A 12,123-nucleotide genomic window follows, 5' to 3' on the forward strand; every position below is an offset into this window, starting at 1 on the left:
GGAGGCAGTGATCAAGACCATCCCCAAGAAAAAGAAACGCAAAAAGGCAAAATGGTTGTCTGAGGAGGACTTACAAATAGCTGTGAAAAGAAGAGAGGCGGAAAGGCAAAGGAGAAAAGGAAAGATATACCCATTTGAATGCAGAGTTCCAAAGAATAGCAAAGAGAGATAAGAAAGCCTTCCTCAGTGAACAACGCAAATAAATAGAGGAAAACAATAGAATGGGAAAGACTAGAGATCTCTTCAAGAAAATTAGAGATACCAAGAGAACATTTCATGCAAAGATGGGCACAATAAAGGAGAGAAACGATATGGACCTAACAGAACCAGAAGATAATAAAAAGAGGTGGCAAGAATACACAGAGGAACTATACAAGTTCATTAAGATCTCTTAATGACCCGGATAACCACAATGGTATGATCATGCACCTAGAAACAGACATCCTAAAGTATGAAGTCAAGTGGGCCTTAGGAAGCATCACTATGATCAAAGCTAGTGGAGGTGATGGAATTCTACCTGAGCTATCTCAAATCCTAAAAGATGATGCTGTTAAAGTGCTGCACTCAACATGCCAGCAAATTTGGAAAACTCAGCAGTGGCTACGGGACTGGAAAAGGTCAGTTTTCATTCCAATCCCCAAGAAGGACAATGCCAAAAAATGTTCAAACTACTGCACAATTGCACTCATTTCACATGTTAATAAGGTATTGCTCAAAATCCTTCAAGCTAGGCTTCAGCAGTCTGAACCCAGAACTTCCAGATGCACAAGCTGGATTTAGAAAAGTCAAAGGAACTAGAGATCAAATTACCAAAATCCGTTGAATCACAGAAAAAGTAAGAGAACGCCAGTAAAACATCTACTTCTGTTTCACTGACTACACTAAAGCCTTTGTGTGGATCACAGCTAACTGTGGAAGATTCTTATAGAGATGGAAATACCAGACCACCTTACCTGCCTCCTGAGAGACCTGTAGGCAGGACAAGAAGCAACAGTTAGAATTGGACATGGAACAACGTACTGGTTCCAAATTGGGAAAGGAGTCTGTGAAGGCTGTACATTGTCACCCTGCTTACTTAACTTACATGCAGAGTACATCATGCAAAATGCTGGGCTGGATGAAGCACAAGCTGAAATCCAGATTGCCGAGAGAAATATCAATAACCTCAGATAGGCAGATGACACTACCCTTATGGCAGAAAGTAAAGAGGAACTAAAGAGCCTCTTGATGAAGGTGAAAGAGGAGAGTGAAAAAGCTGGCTTAAAACTCAACATTCTAAAAACTAAGGTCATGGCATCTGGTCCCATCACTTCATGGCAAACAGACGGGGAAACAATGGAAACAGTGACAGACTTTATTTTCTTGGGCTCCAAAATCAGTGCGGACGGTGACTGTAGCCATGAAATTAGACACTTGCTCCTTGGAAGAAAAGCTATGACAAACATAGACAGGCATATTAAAAAGCAGAGACATTACTTTGGGGACTTCCTGGTGGTCCAATGGCTAAGACCACGCTCCCAATGCAGGGGACCGGGGTTTGATCCCTGGTTAGGGAACTAGACCCCACATGCCACAACTAAGAGTTCTTGTGTCTTAACTAAAGATCCTGCATGCCCCAACTAAACCCTGGCACAACCAAATAAATAAATAAATATTAAAAAAAAAAAAAAAAAGCAGAGACATTACTTTGCTGACAAAGATCCCCATAGTCAAAGCTACGGTTTTTCCTCTAGTCATGTATGGATGTGAGAGTTGGACCATAAAGAAGGCTGAGTGCTGAAGAATTAATGCTTTTGAATTGTGGTGCTGGAAAAGACTCTTGAGAGTCCCTTGGACTGCAAGGAGACCAAACCAATCAATCCTAAAGGAAATCAACCTTGAAAATTCACTGAAGGACTGATGCTGAAGCTGAAGCTCCAATACTTTGGCCACCTGATGTAAAGAGCCAAAGTCATTGGAAAAGACCCTGATTCTGGAAAAGATTGTAGGCAGGAGGAGAAGGGGACAATAGAGGATGAGATTGTTGGATGGCGTCATGGACATGAATTTGTGCAAACTCAGGGAGATGGTAAAGGACTGGCGTGCTGCAATTTATGGGGTGGCAAGAAGTCAAACAACTGAGTGACTGAACAAAAACATCAACTACAACTGTTAAAGTTTAAAATGTAGAGCATAATGATTGGACTTCCAGATATCATAAAATGATTATCACCTTAAGTTTAGTGAATATCTACCATCTCATATAGATACAAAATTAAATAGAAAAATAATATTTTTTTCTTGTGATGAGAACTCTTAGGATTTACTCTCTTAACCATTTTCATAGATAACACACAGTAGCATTACTTATATTTATCATGCTGTACACTACAGCCCTCGTACTTATTTATCTTATAACTGGAAGTCTATATCTTCTGACCACCTTCATCCAATCTTCCCTTCCTCCACCACCTGCCTCTGGTAACCACAAATCTGATCTCTTCTTCTGTGAGTCTGTTTGGTTTTTAAAATAAATACACGTGTCTGTGATATGCAGAGTTCTCTAAAGCACAGGTAGGGTCTCATCTTGCCTGGGTCTAAGGACAGTACTGAATGGAGCAAGCCAACATCGTCTCAGCTATGGTATTATACATAAAATACATATACTACTGTACTAAATGGTTATGCACATTAGTTAAAAGTTATAAAACTTTTGCAACAGAATCATTATGACATATACAATGGAATGAGGTATGTGCTTTATTTGTGTTTGGGAGAACAAAAAATTGATGGCCAGTCTGTATCCGTATCTGAGAAATGCTGAATCAATTTCTTCACAGCAGGACTTCTCAGAGCCTTGAATATACTAATAGGAATTGTGGCTGTCAAAGAGATAGAGCATGCAGTATTTTTAAAAATTATTTTTAATAATTTAATAATACCAAAACATTTTTCATGAATTAACATCTCACACATTTTTCAGAGATTTTGAGCTACCGTGGCTGTCTTCAGTAGGAAAGAGTAGAAAAAAGCAGTGCAGCAGTGGGAGAATCCACTGACTCCCAAGATAACAGAGAAAACCCGTGTCGTCATGATGGCTCCATTCTGCAGATGACATCAATCTTGAGTAGTAAGCAACTGATCTTAAGGCCCTGGAATTTAGTGGCTTGGCCACTGCGCTTACAAAGTAACTCAGCACAAGTTCCAAGTTCAATCCCAGGCATTCTGGAGTGTGTCTTTATGGTACGCATCTGATGCCAGGAAAAGCTTTATTCCAGCAGTGAGTGGACTACCCCAGTGATTTCTACCCTCCACCTTCCTACATCCCATCCATGTGCTGGACTCCAGGTAAGCTGACTCCACAGAGCCCTCCTCACCTGCCCTTGTGAGCTCTCTCTCCTCTGATCCTCTGAGCCTGGCTGCTGAATGCTACTAATGGAATGAACTGAACCAGGCTGCCACTTCCTCAAGGTTAAGGACTCTGGGTTATTCACATTATTTGAGTCCACAAAGTAGGACCAAATAAAAATTTGTGGATGATAGTTGATGCTGGAGATGATCTGTGATGTAATACCCACCAAATAACCCTCAAGGACCCAGAAGGATACCAATCCTTTTGATCAAGGATACCAGCCCATCATGTGCTCTTTTGCATGAGATGATGTGAGACAAGAGTTGGACACGACTTGGTGCCTAAACCACCACCACCACCACTATATGCACAGTTCAGTTCAGTTCAGGTCAGTCACTCAGTCATGTCTGACTCTTTGTGACCCCATCAACCGCAGCACGCCAGGCCTCCCTGTCCATCACCAACTCCCGGAGTTTACCCAAACTCATGTCCATTGAGTCGGTGATGCCATCTAACCATCTCATCCTCTGTTGTCCCCTTCTCCTCCTGCCTTCAATCTTTCCCAACATTAGGGTCTTTTCAAATGAGTCAGGTCTTCGCATCAGGTGTGTACAAGTGATTCACAAATGGTGATCAATAATAATAATTATTAATACAATCTCCATTACCCTAATCTGTGATTGGTCCATTTCTAATGACCTACAGCAACTGAGCCAGACCCATCTGCCCTATTCATCTTATCAGGAGTTCACATTTTTCGTAGCTCATTCTCCAGTTCCTGTTTTAGATACTTGCAACTGGTTGACACAGCACTTTGCCAATGCCCAGGCATCTTTATGTGGCACATTGGAGACGGTTCTTGAAGTAGTGGAGAGCTAGCTTGAACTGGATCTCATTATTGGTGTTGGTCCGGTATATGTTGTAGGTCTTCTCCAGAGCTGCCAGGTCTGGGTCCTCCGCTGGAGAATGGGGCTGGTGACCTATAATCACATCTGAGCAGGACCCCACGAGCAGGCTCCCGAGCCCATCAATAAAGAACTCTGCCAAGAGAGGGGAAGCAAGAGAAGGAAATGTGACCTTCAAGCCACAGACCCAGGGCCCTATTGCAGGTCCGGAAGGAGAGTCGGGGGAGGGGACACGGTTTACACCCTTGGGGTGGTTCCACCCATGTGGAACCACCTGCCCAGGCTAATGAATTAGAAGGACAGACAGTGATACGGATAGAGAGACACAGATTAGCTCCAACTGGATGGAACTGGGGACTCCAGGACTGAGGGCAATTTAAGACAGGAAGTTCACCAGCTGCAGTTACAGAGGAAAGGAAGTCTGGAGATGGAGGTGCAGCAGCAGGTAGGGGCCAGAGCTGTAGGGAGAGGAAGGGGAAGGGTATCTCAGAGAAGGAGGAATAGCCTGTGGGAGGCAAGAAGGCAGAGAGAGTGGAGGGAGGCAGGGGAAACTGTGGGCTCCCCAGTTTGCGGAGAATGGGCAAGCTGCCTGAATCTGTGGCACACGGCCCTCCCTCCCTCCCTGGGGGAGAGCAGACTTCTGAGGTCAGTCCACAGCCCAGCTCCCTCCTCTCCCCCCCAGCCTTCCCACCTGAGTGAGCCACTCGCTGCAGGCGGGGGTCAAAGCCAACTCTTTGGAGCCGCTCTGTGTGGGCCAGGAAGAAGTTAACAACGCCGCTGGTCACCACGCAGTTGGGGAAGCCGTCCAGGGGCCGGAAAAATCCTGTCCGCCGATGGAGACAGTCCCCGTTCTTACTGTGCTCCAGGAACAGCTTAAACTGGAACATATTTCCAAGCACACTGCCACCTACCTAGCCAGTGGGCAGAGAAATCTGCGTTAGAGAACAGACGATATCCACGTAGCCCCTGCCAGGAAACCTCACTGGATTGAACCTGTTATGACAAGAATCACACCCTTTCTCTATCTACCCTTCACACTAGGCCTACACCAAGTCCAAAGGGCAGACAACTCTGCTGTGCTTACCCTCCTGCAAGCTCACTCTTTACAGGTGGCTCACTCCCTTCTGGTAGGAGAAGCAGTGTTTGGGTGCAGGCGAGAGGCAGCCTGCATATCCAAGGGTCCCTATGTGGACTCCCTGCAGCCAGCCATCTGTCTCAGGCTCCTTCCTCCCATTCTCTGTTCTTGGCTCACCTCTCTGCGATGCCTGCCCCTGCACTCATGGGAGATGAGTACATCTCTATATTGGAGCCTAAGCAAAACAGGACAGGCAAGTATTTCTGTTCCTGAACCATCATAACCACCCAGAGGGACACAGCAGTGTGCTGTCTGCTGTCCCCTATTCTTTCTCTCCTCCTCTTAGTAAATGGACTGAGTTTTGATGAACGAAATTAAGGTCTAGCTACTATCCCACCAAAGTTGAAAATTTCCCGCTTCCCTTGCAAGTTTTGACCATGTGTCTAAGTCCTGGCTGAAAGGATGTAGTTTAAAACAGATGCTTGCTACTTTTATAAATATCACACTCTTAAAAGAAAACTGCTTGTCTTTCAATTCCCCTCTTTCCCCATTTCTTCTGACCATACAGCCGAGGACAACAAAAATGGACGAACAACGGGGAATGGAGCTGGTCCAGAATGCCTCTGGAAGGAGAGTCCAGCACCAGCTCTCATTATAAGGGCAGGAACTGTACCTTCTATGTCATTTACGCCACTGTGATTGGGTCTCTAGAGACATCTTAGTCAAGCCAGACACTTTGGGGACTGTCCGCTTGGAGTAAGAGATAACCACGGTCACTGTGCTACTTCTTATCCATTTTCTTTCTTTTTAACAGCTTTTTCTTTGACATATTAAAATTGCATATTTTGAGGTTATACATGTTTTGATAGATGTGTACATTGCGAAAAGATCACCACACTCAAACTAATTAACAGATCCATCATCTCTATACAGTATAGTCATCTCGGCAAATTTCAAGATATAATACAGTATTATTAATTATTGTCACATTTTTCTTCTCTTTCCTGTATGTGAATGGGTTTTTGATGTTTTTGTTATCTTTTTTAATCTCATTAAGGCTACGCGTGCTTTCGCAGCTTTGTGCCATTTGCTGTGTATAAGGGTGTGTGACAGAACCAGAGCCCTGCCTGCCTTCTCCCACCACTGCAGGGAGGAAGTTAGAAGTGATGCATAAACACGACATTTCAAAGACAGAACAATGGTGCGTTTGGGGGATGGGGGTTGGTGTAATATTCGCTCAAAGAAAATTAAGAATGGAGGCAGAAGCAGAACTCGCACATCTGACTCCCACGTGCAGGTCTCAGCCCCTCATCTCCTCCTGCACTGGCTCCCCCCACCTCTCTCCCTCTCCTCCTCCCCTGAACACTTCCCTCTCTGCCCTTCTCCCTCCCTTCCCCTCTGGCTTGTCACACAGAGGAGGTAGAACCAGCAGCTCTCCCTTACCACATCCAGTTCGGTCTTCTCCAGGACATCCACCAGCACCTCAATCTTGGTCTTGTCACTGAAGAGAAAGTCGTCGTCCACCCAGAGAACGTATTTGGTGGTGACCTGAGATATGGCCAGGTTCCTACCAGCAAACCAGCCCTGTGAGCAGAGTGAGGTTAGATGGTGGTGGCCTCTGCCCTGCCACCTATCAGTGTCACCTGGCAGCTTTCTCAGTTCCCAAGAGCCACGCTGCACTGCACCCCAAACAGTGGTCGGGAACCTCTAGGTTAAAGGGAGTCCATGCCTCAGAGACACTGGGAGAAGGACAGGGGCTCTCTGGGTCAAACACTGAGACCAAGAAAGGGGAGAGTCCTTCCTTGGCCCTGTGGCCAATATGGACTGATGGGAGTCTCTTTTCACGGGACAGAGTCTCTGGGCTCTTAAGCCCTTTCCCCTCATGTAGCCTGGAAGCTGTTGCGGCGGGGAGGGGCACTCTGGTGTGCATCATGTCCACCTCCTCCTTTGATTGAAGGAAAGTGAGTGGAGGAGATGCATCAGGGAGGGTGAAATGATAGGGATGAGCAGTTTCTCTGCTCTTGGACCTGCAAGCCAGGAAACTAGACTGTCAGACGCTGCAAGTCACTTAGAAGGATCACAATCAATTTCTAAACCATGCATGAGAAAAGGTGGATTAACCACCCTGTTAATGCAGAAAAGGGAAAGTGACCTGATTTCTCTGTGACTTTGAAGTCAGTAAAAGGACTCAGAGGAGAATCCCACACCCTCCCATGCCAGGATCTTGCTGCCTTTCGAAGTCTACTGAAGCTGGCCCCTCCTGGGTAAGGACCTGACTCTGACTGAGGCCCTCTTGTCCCAGGATTCAGGTGTCTCCCCACCCGGGAGGAACATACCTTGCCGTAGGGCATAGTGTAATACTCCACATGGCTGTCATTAATTTTCAGGGGCTCCTTGCTGTCATCAGCCACAATCACGGTCAAGTCTGGGTAATACTCACGAATGCTCTGGAGCATGGTCATGAGCTTGTGGGGACGGAGGAAAGTTTTGGTGGCAATGGATACCAGGTTTCTGAGCTTCCTCTCTGAGCAAGAAAGGGTAGACATCAGAGTTCTGTCTTTGGGAAGCCTCACTGTCTTGACTTGTGTCGTTCTGAGGGTTTCTCTATATCACGATCTCTCAAGTGTTTGTGGACCTCAGGCCTCTTGTATACAGTCAGTGCTTAATAAGGGTTCATTAGTTGGATTAGAAAAATATATTTAAACATACCCTATTTGTTTTTCATGGCATCTGGTTCCATTACTTCATGGCAAATAGATGGGGGAAAAGTGTAAACAGACTTGGGCTCCAAAATCACAGCAGACAGTGACTGCATGAAATTAAAAGACACTTGCTCCTTGGAAGAAAAGCTATGACAAACATAGACAGTGTATTAAAAAGCAGAGACTTCACTTTGCCAACAAAGATCTGTATAGTCACAGCTGTGGTTTTTCCAGTAGTCATGTACAGATGTGAGAGTTGGACCATAAAGAAGGTTGAGCACCGAAGAATTGATGCTTTCAAATTGTGGTGTTGGAGAAGACTCTTGAAGAGTCCTCCCTTGGACTATAAGGAGATCAAACCAATCAATCCTAAAAGAAATCAACCCTGAATATTCATTGGAAGGACTGATGCTGAAGCTCCAATACTTTGGCAATGTGATGCTAAGAGCCAAGTCATTGGAAAAGACCCTGATGCTGGGAAAGAGTGAAGGCAGGAGGAGAAGGGGGTGACGGGATGAGATAGTTGGGTAGCATCACTGACTCAATGGACGTGAATTTGAGCAAGCTCCAGGAAATGGTAAAGGATGGGGAAGCCTGGCATGTTGCAGTTCATGGGGCTGCAAAGTGTCAAACATGACTTAGCGACTGAAAAACAACCATAATGATTTGTTTAAATTTTGTCTGTGTTCTAATCTAAAGTCTCTTTCCTGGTTCTGTTGGTTCCATTCTGCTATTTCCTACTATTTACCTGGATGTTTCATTTTATGCTTGCCTGTCTGTACTGGGCTTGTATCCTGCTTTCATGCTAGGAGTTGAGATGCATAGAGCCTTGCCCATCAAGGGATTTTCTATGTAGTGTCACAGGGCCCAGGAAGAGGAGAAAAGCTCTAAAGAACTTGAGACCTGCCCTGTCATCAGCTGCACTCCTATAGAGAAACTTGCCTGATCTTTATCCTCTGGAAGGTGTAAGTGGAAACAGGTCCACTTGGAGATCGGAAGGGGGTAGACCAGGTTGTGTGATTTATAGAAACAGTTGAAGAAAGGACAGGCTTTCTATGGAAAAGACCCTTGGGTCAAACAACCATAGCTGCTGGTGTGTTTAGGAGATCTAGCCACAGAGTGGAGCCATACCAGCTGATAGGCAGGTGGGTCGTCTGGTGGGGTGGGATCAACTGGAATTAACACATGCTGAAAGTCACACCCCACCAACTGTTTGTGCGTGAGTGCAACAGAACCCCACTGCAGAGCCACTTTCTCAGAATGACAGAAGTCAGAGGTCATTCCAGATCTCCTTTTTTTAATACATGTTGCACTATTACCCAGCTCCTCTTGAGTCTTTGGGAGTGAGTGGAAATAAGACAGGAAGACAACAGTACAGTCACTTCAGAAAAAGACTGGCCTTGGGCAGAACAAGCCTTGCAAACTAAAGAACAAAGGCCCTTGGGGTCCAAGTCCTGGGGGGGAGAAACCAGGATCACAGAAATAAAAGATTAATGTTACCTCTGGTCCACTATTGAGTATACCTAGTTGCTACAAGATAAGAAGCTCAACTGTAAATTTTAACCATATCTGTTCTTGGGCTTTCTTGCAGAAAATTCTCATGCATTTCTTCCCCCGCACAGAAACACTCTCTTTTCCTGACAGCCATCATGCAGCCACCTGCAGCTGATCCAAGAAATTTGATGATTTCTGGAAATTATCAGTGATCATGAGACAAACCATCCTTTTTGCTATAAAAGCAACTCACCCCATTTTACCTGGTGAGCTGGCATTTTCCCTGCCTTCTCTCCTATGTACAAACTATCTCTGTGAATAAAAGGCTTTGCATGCTGAAGAGTCTTATGGAAGTGATATTCATTTCTATGGTATGGTATGGTCCAAGAATCGGCAAAGGGCTCAGTAACAGAAAGAGTCACGTAAATCATGTTCGAGAGCGTGTCACATGAAAGCTCTCCTACCTTTTCTCTTCTCAGGCCACGTGACAAATTTGGTTCTTTCATTACAGTAAAGAGAGGATCAGGAGCCTGAGTTACCACAGAGGTAGTCAAGGTGGGAGACTCCCGGCCAGGTGGGCAGGCAGTATAGCATCCTGCTTTGAGATTGTTTTTTTCTGTTTGTTTTTGTTTTTGAGATTGTTTATTGTTCTAAACACAGAGCAATGATAAAGAAATATGCAAAGACAGAGCCATGTTCAAAAACAGATGACATTTCTTCCAAGGAACAGGAGTCAAAAGCAGTGAGCAGAGCTGGAGCTGGGTCTGCTGCAATCTGGGGTCAGAACAGCAGAGGCTGGGAGGCAGAGTTTGAGTGTTAATGGAATAAAAAAGTGTCTCATGAAGTATGTGGGTCCACAACCAGGTTTTTTGCTAGAAACCATGGACTGGAGCCAGGCTGCACTCCCTCCAGCTCTCACGACATACTACCCACTGGGCAAGGAACCTCAAAGAGCCATCATCCCCAGACACACCTCTGGGTTCAGCGATGACAGCATCTCACCCAGCCGTGTCCTGTGCCAAGCCACCCTGAGGCCCAGCAACTGGCTCTTCGGTGATGCCCATATCACTAGGGGACAGGGACCCCAAGACTGTAGTATATGATGATAGACTGAGAATCTGGGGCAACCATAAAGCTGTGAGATGGGAAGGAATCAGGAGAGAGAAAGAGGGAGAGAGGAGAAAACAAAACAAGCTTGTAAAGCCTCATATTCAAGATGAGCCACCAGCAAAAATCCCAAGACATTCAAAGCCAGCAAATCTATCCTGTGCTAGAAGTATCCACTCTAGATAGACAAACAATAGACGAATCTGAAAGGGACTCAAAGTGAGAATGTTTAAAACCTTTAAGGTGATAAATCATAGAATCACATATATGAAAAAGAAAACATGAAACAAAACAGGCATAAAAGAAATGAGAATATTTAGATATGAAACCAACTTAAAATCATTTAAGATATATACAAAGAATCAAAAGGGAGACATGACTTAAGATATTAAGAAAATTTTCAACAAGCATAAGAGAATTCTATGAACAACTCTATGGCAAAAAAAATAGACAATTTATGTTAACTTTAAGACAACTTTATAGAAACATTTTAAAAATTGACTCATGTACATATAGATCAATAACCATTAAAGCGGTAGAGATGTTAGTTTTAAATTTCTTCCCTTTCTCTCACTCTTTCCCGTTCACATTCACACACCAACCACCTTCCCCAAAACTTGGATAGAAAAAAAAAAAAAGACAAAAGGACAGAGAAGTTTTAATAAAACCCCAAGAGACATATTATTCCTATTTTATTATAATTCAATTCATTTCAGCAAACAGTGAAAAAAGGAAAGGTATCTAACTTGTCTTATGAGACTTGTATATTATCGATAACAAAACTGAGCAAGGACATTACAGAAAAAGACAGTCTCAGTTTTGAATACAGATGTTAAGAATCCTATATAAAATAGCAACAAATATAATTGAGCATTTAATCAAATGCACTGCAATCAAGATGGGTTTATCCCCAAAATGCAAGAACAATTTCAACAGCAAAAAATCAATGTAAGTCACTTCATGAACCCAGTTAAAGGAGAAAAATTATTTCAGTGGGTGCAGATAATTTCTTTGATAAAATTCAATACTTATTCATATAAATATGAAAACTCTCAGCAAGGAAATAGAAAGTAGAAATAGAAAAATTCTTAGAAACAGAAGGAAAGAAGGAAACTTTCTTACCCTGACACATCTACCACACTCCTACCCAGCAAACAAGAATAGTAGTATAACATCAGAAGGTTCTTAAAGTCAGGAACAAGCAAAAGTGTGTGCTACTACTGCTATTATTCAACACTGTACTGAAGATTTTAGCAAAATGCATTAAGACAAGAAAAAGAAACAAATGATAAGAATTGTAAAGGAAGAAATAAAAATCATTATTTGTCTAAGAGACTCTATATGTTAAAAAAAAATCACTAATATGTGTGCAAGAAGGATACCTATTAAGTCCAACATTCAAAAATCACTAATGTTCTATATACTAACATCAATTAAAATGTAGAACAAAATCCAATTTATAAAAGTAAAAATATATATAAACTACCTAAAACCAAATCCAATAAAATG

General features: G+C 43.6%; 1 protein-coding gene across 5 annotated transcripts in view; it reads right to left on the reverse strand.

Annotated features, from left to right (window-relative positions):
* Window positions 1-2,885: 2,885 nt before the first annotated feature.
* The window catches only part of B4GALNT2 (beta-1,4-N-acetyl-galactosaminyltransferase 2), a 61,423-nt gene continuing 52,185 nt past the window's right edge, over window positions 2,886-12,123 (reverse strand). For 4 of the 5 annotated variants that reach the window (XM_043904259.1, XM_043904260.1, XM_043904262.1 and 1 more), the window contains exons 8-11: window positions 7,648-7,835; window positions 6,755-6,895; window positions 4,928-5,147; window positions 2,886-4,371 (exon numbers count right to left, since the gene is read on the reverse strand). In XM_043904259.1, the coding sequence (XP_043760194.1) occupies window positions 4,166-4,371; window positions 4,928-5,147; window positions 6,755-6,895; window positions 7,648-7,835 (755 nt within the window). In that variant the 3' untranslated portion in view covers window positions 2,886-4,165. The remainder of the gene's footprint in view (window positions 4,372-4,927; window positions 5,148-6,754; window positions 6,896-7,647; window positions 7,836-12,123) is intronic. The other variant, XR_006341270.1, reaches the window with a different exon arrangement.

This window comes from Cervus elaphus, chromosome 5 (assembly GCF_910594005.1).
Source record: "Cervus elaphus chromosome 5, mCerEla1.1, whole genome shotgun sequence".
NCBI classification, from domain to species: domain Eukaryota; kingdom Metazoa; phylum Chordata; class Mammalia; order Artiodactyla; family Cervidae; genus Cervus; species Cervus elaphus.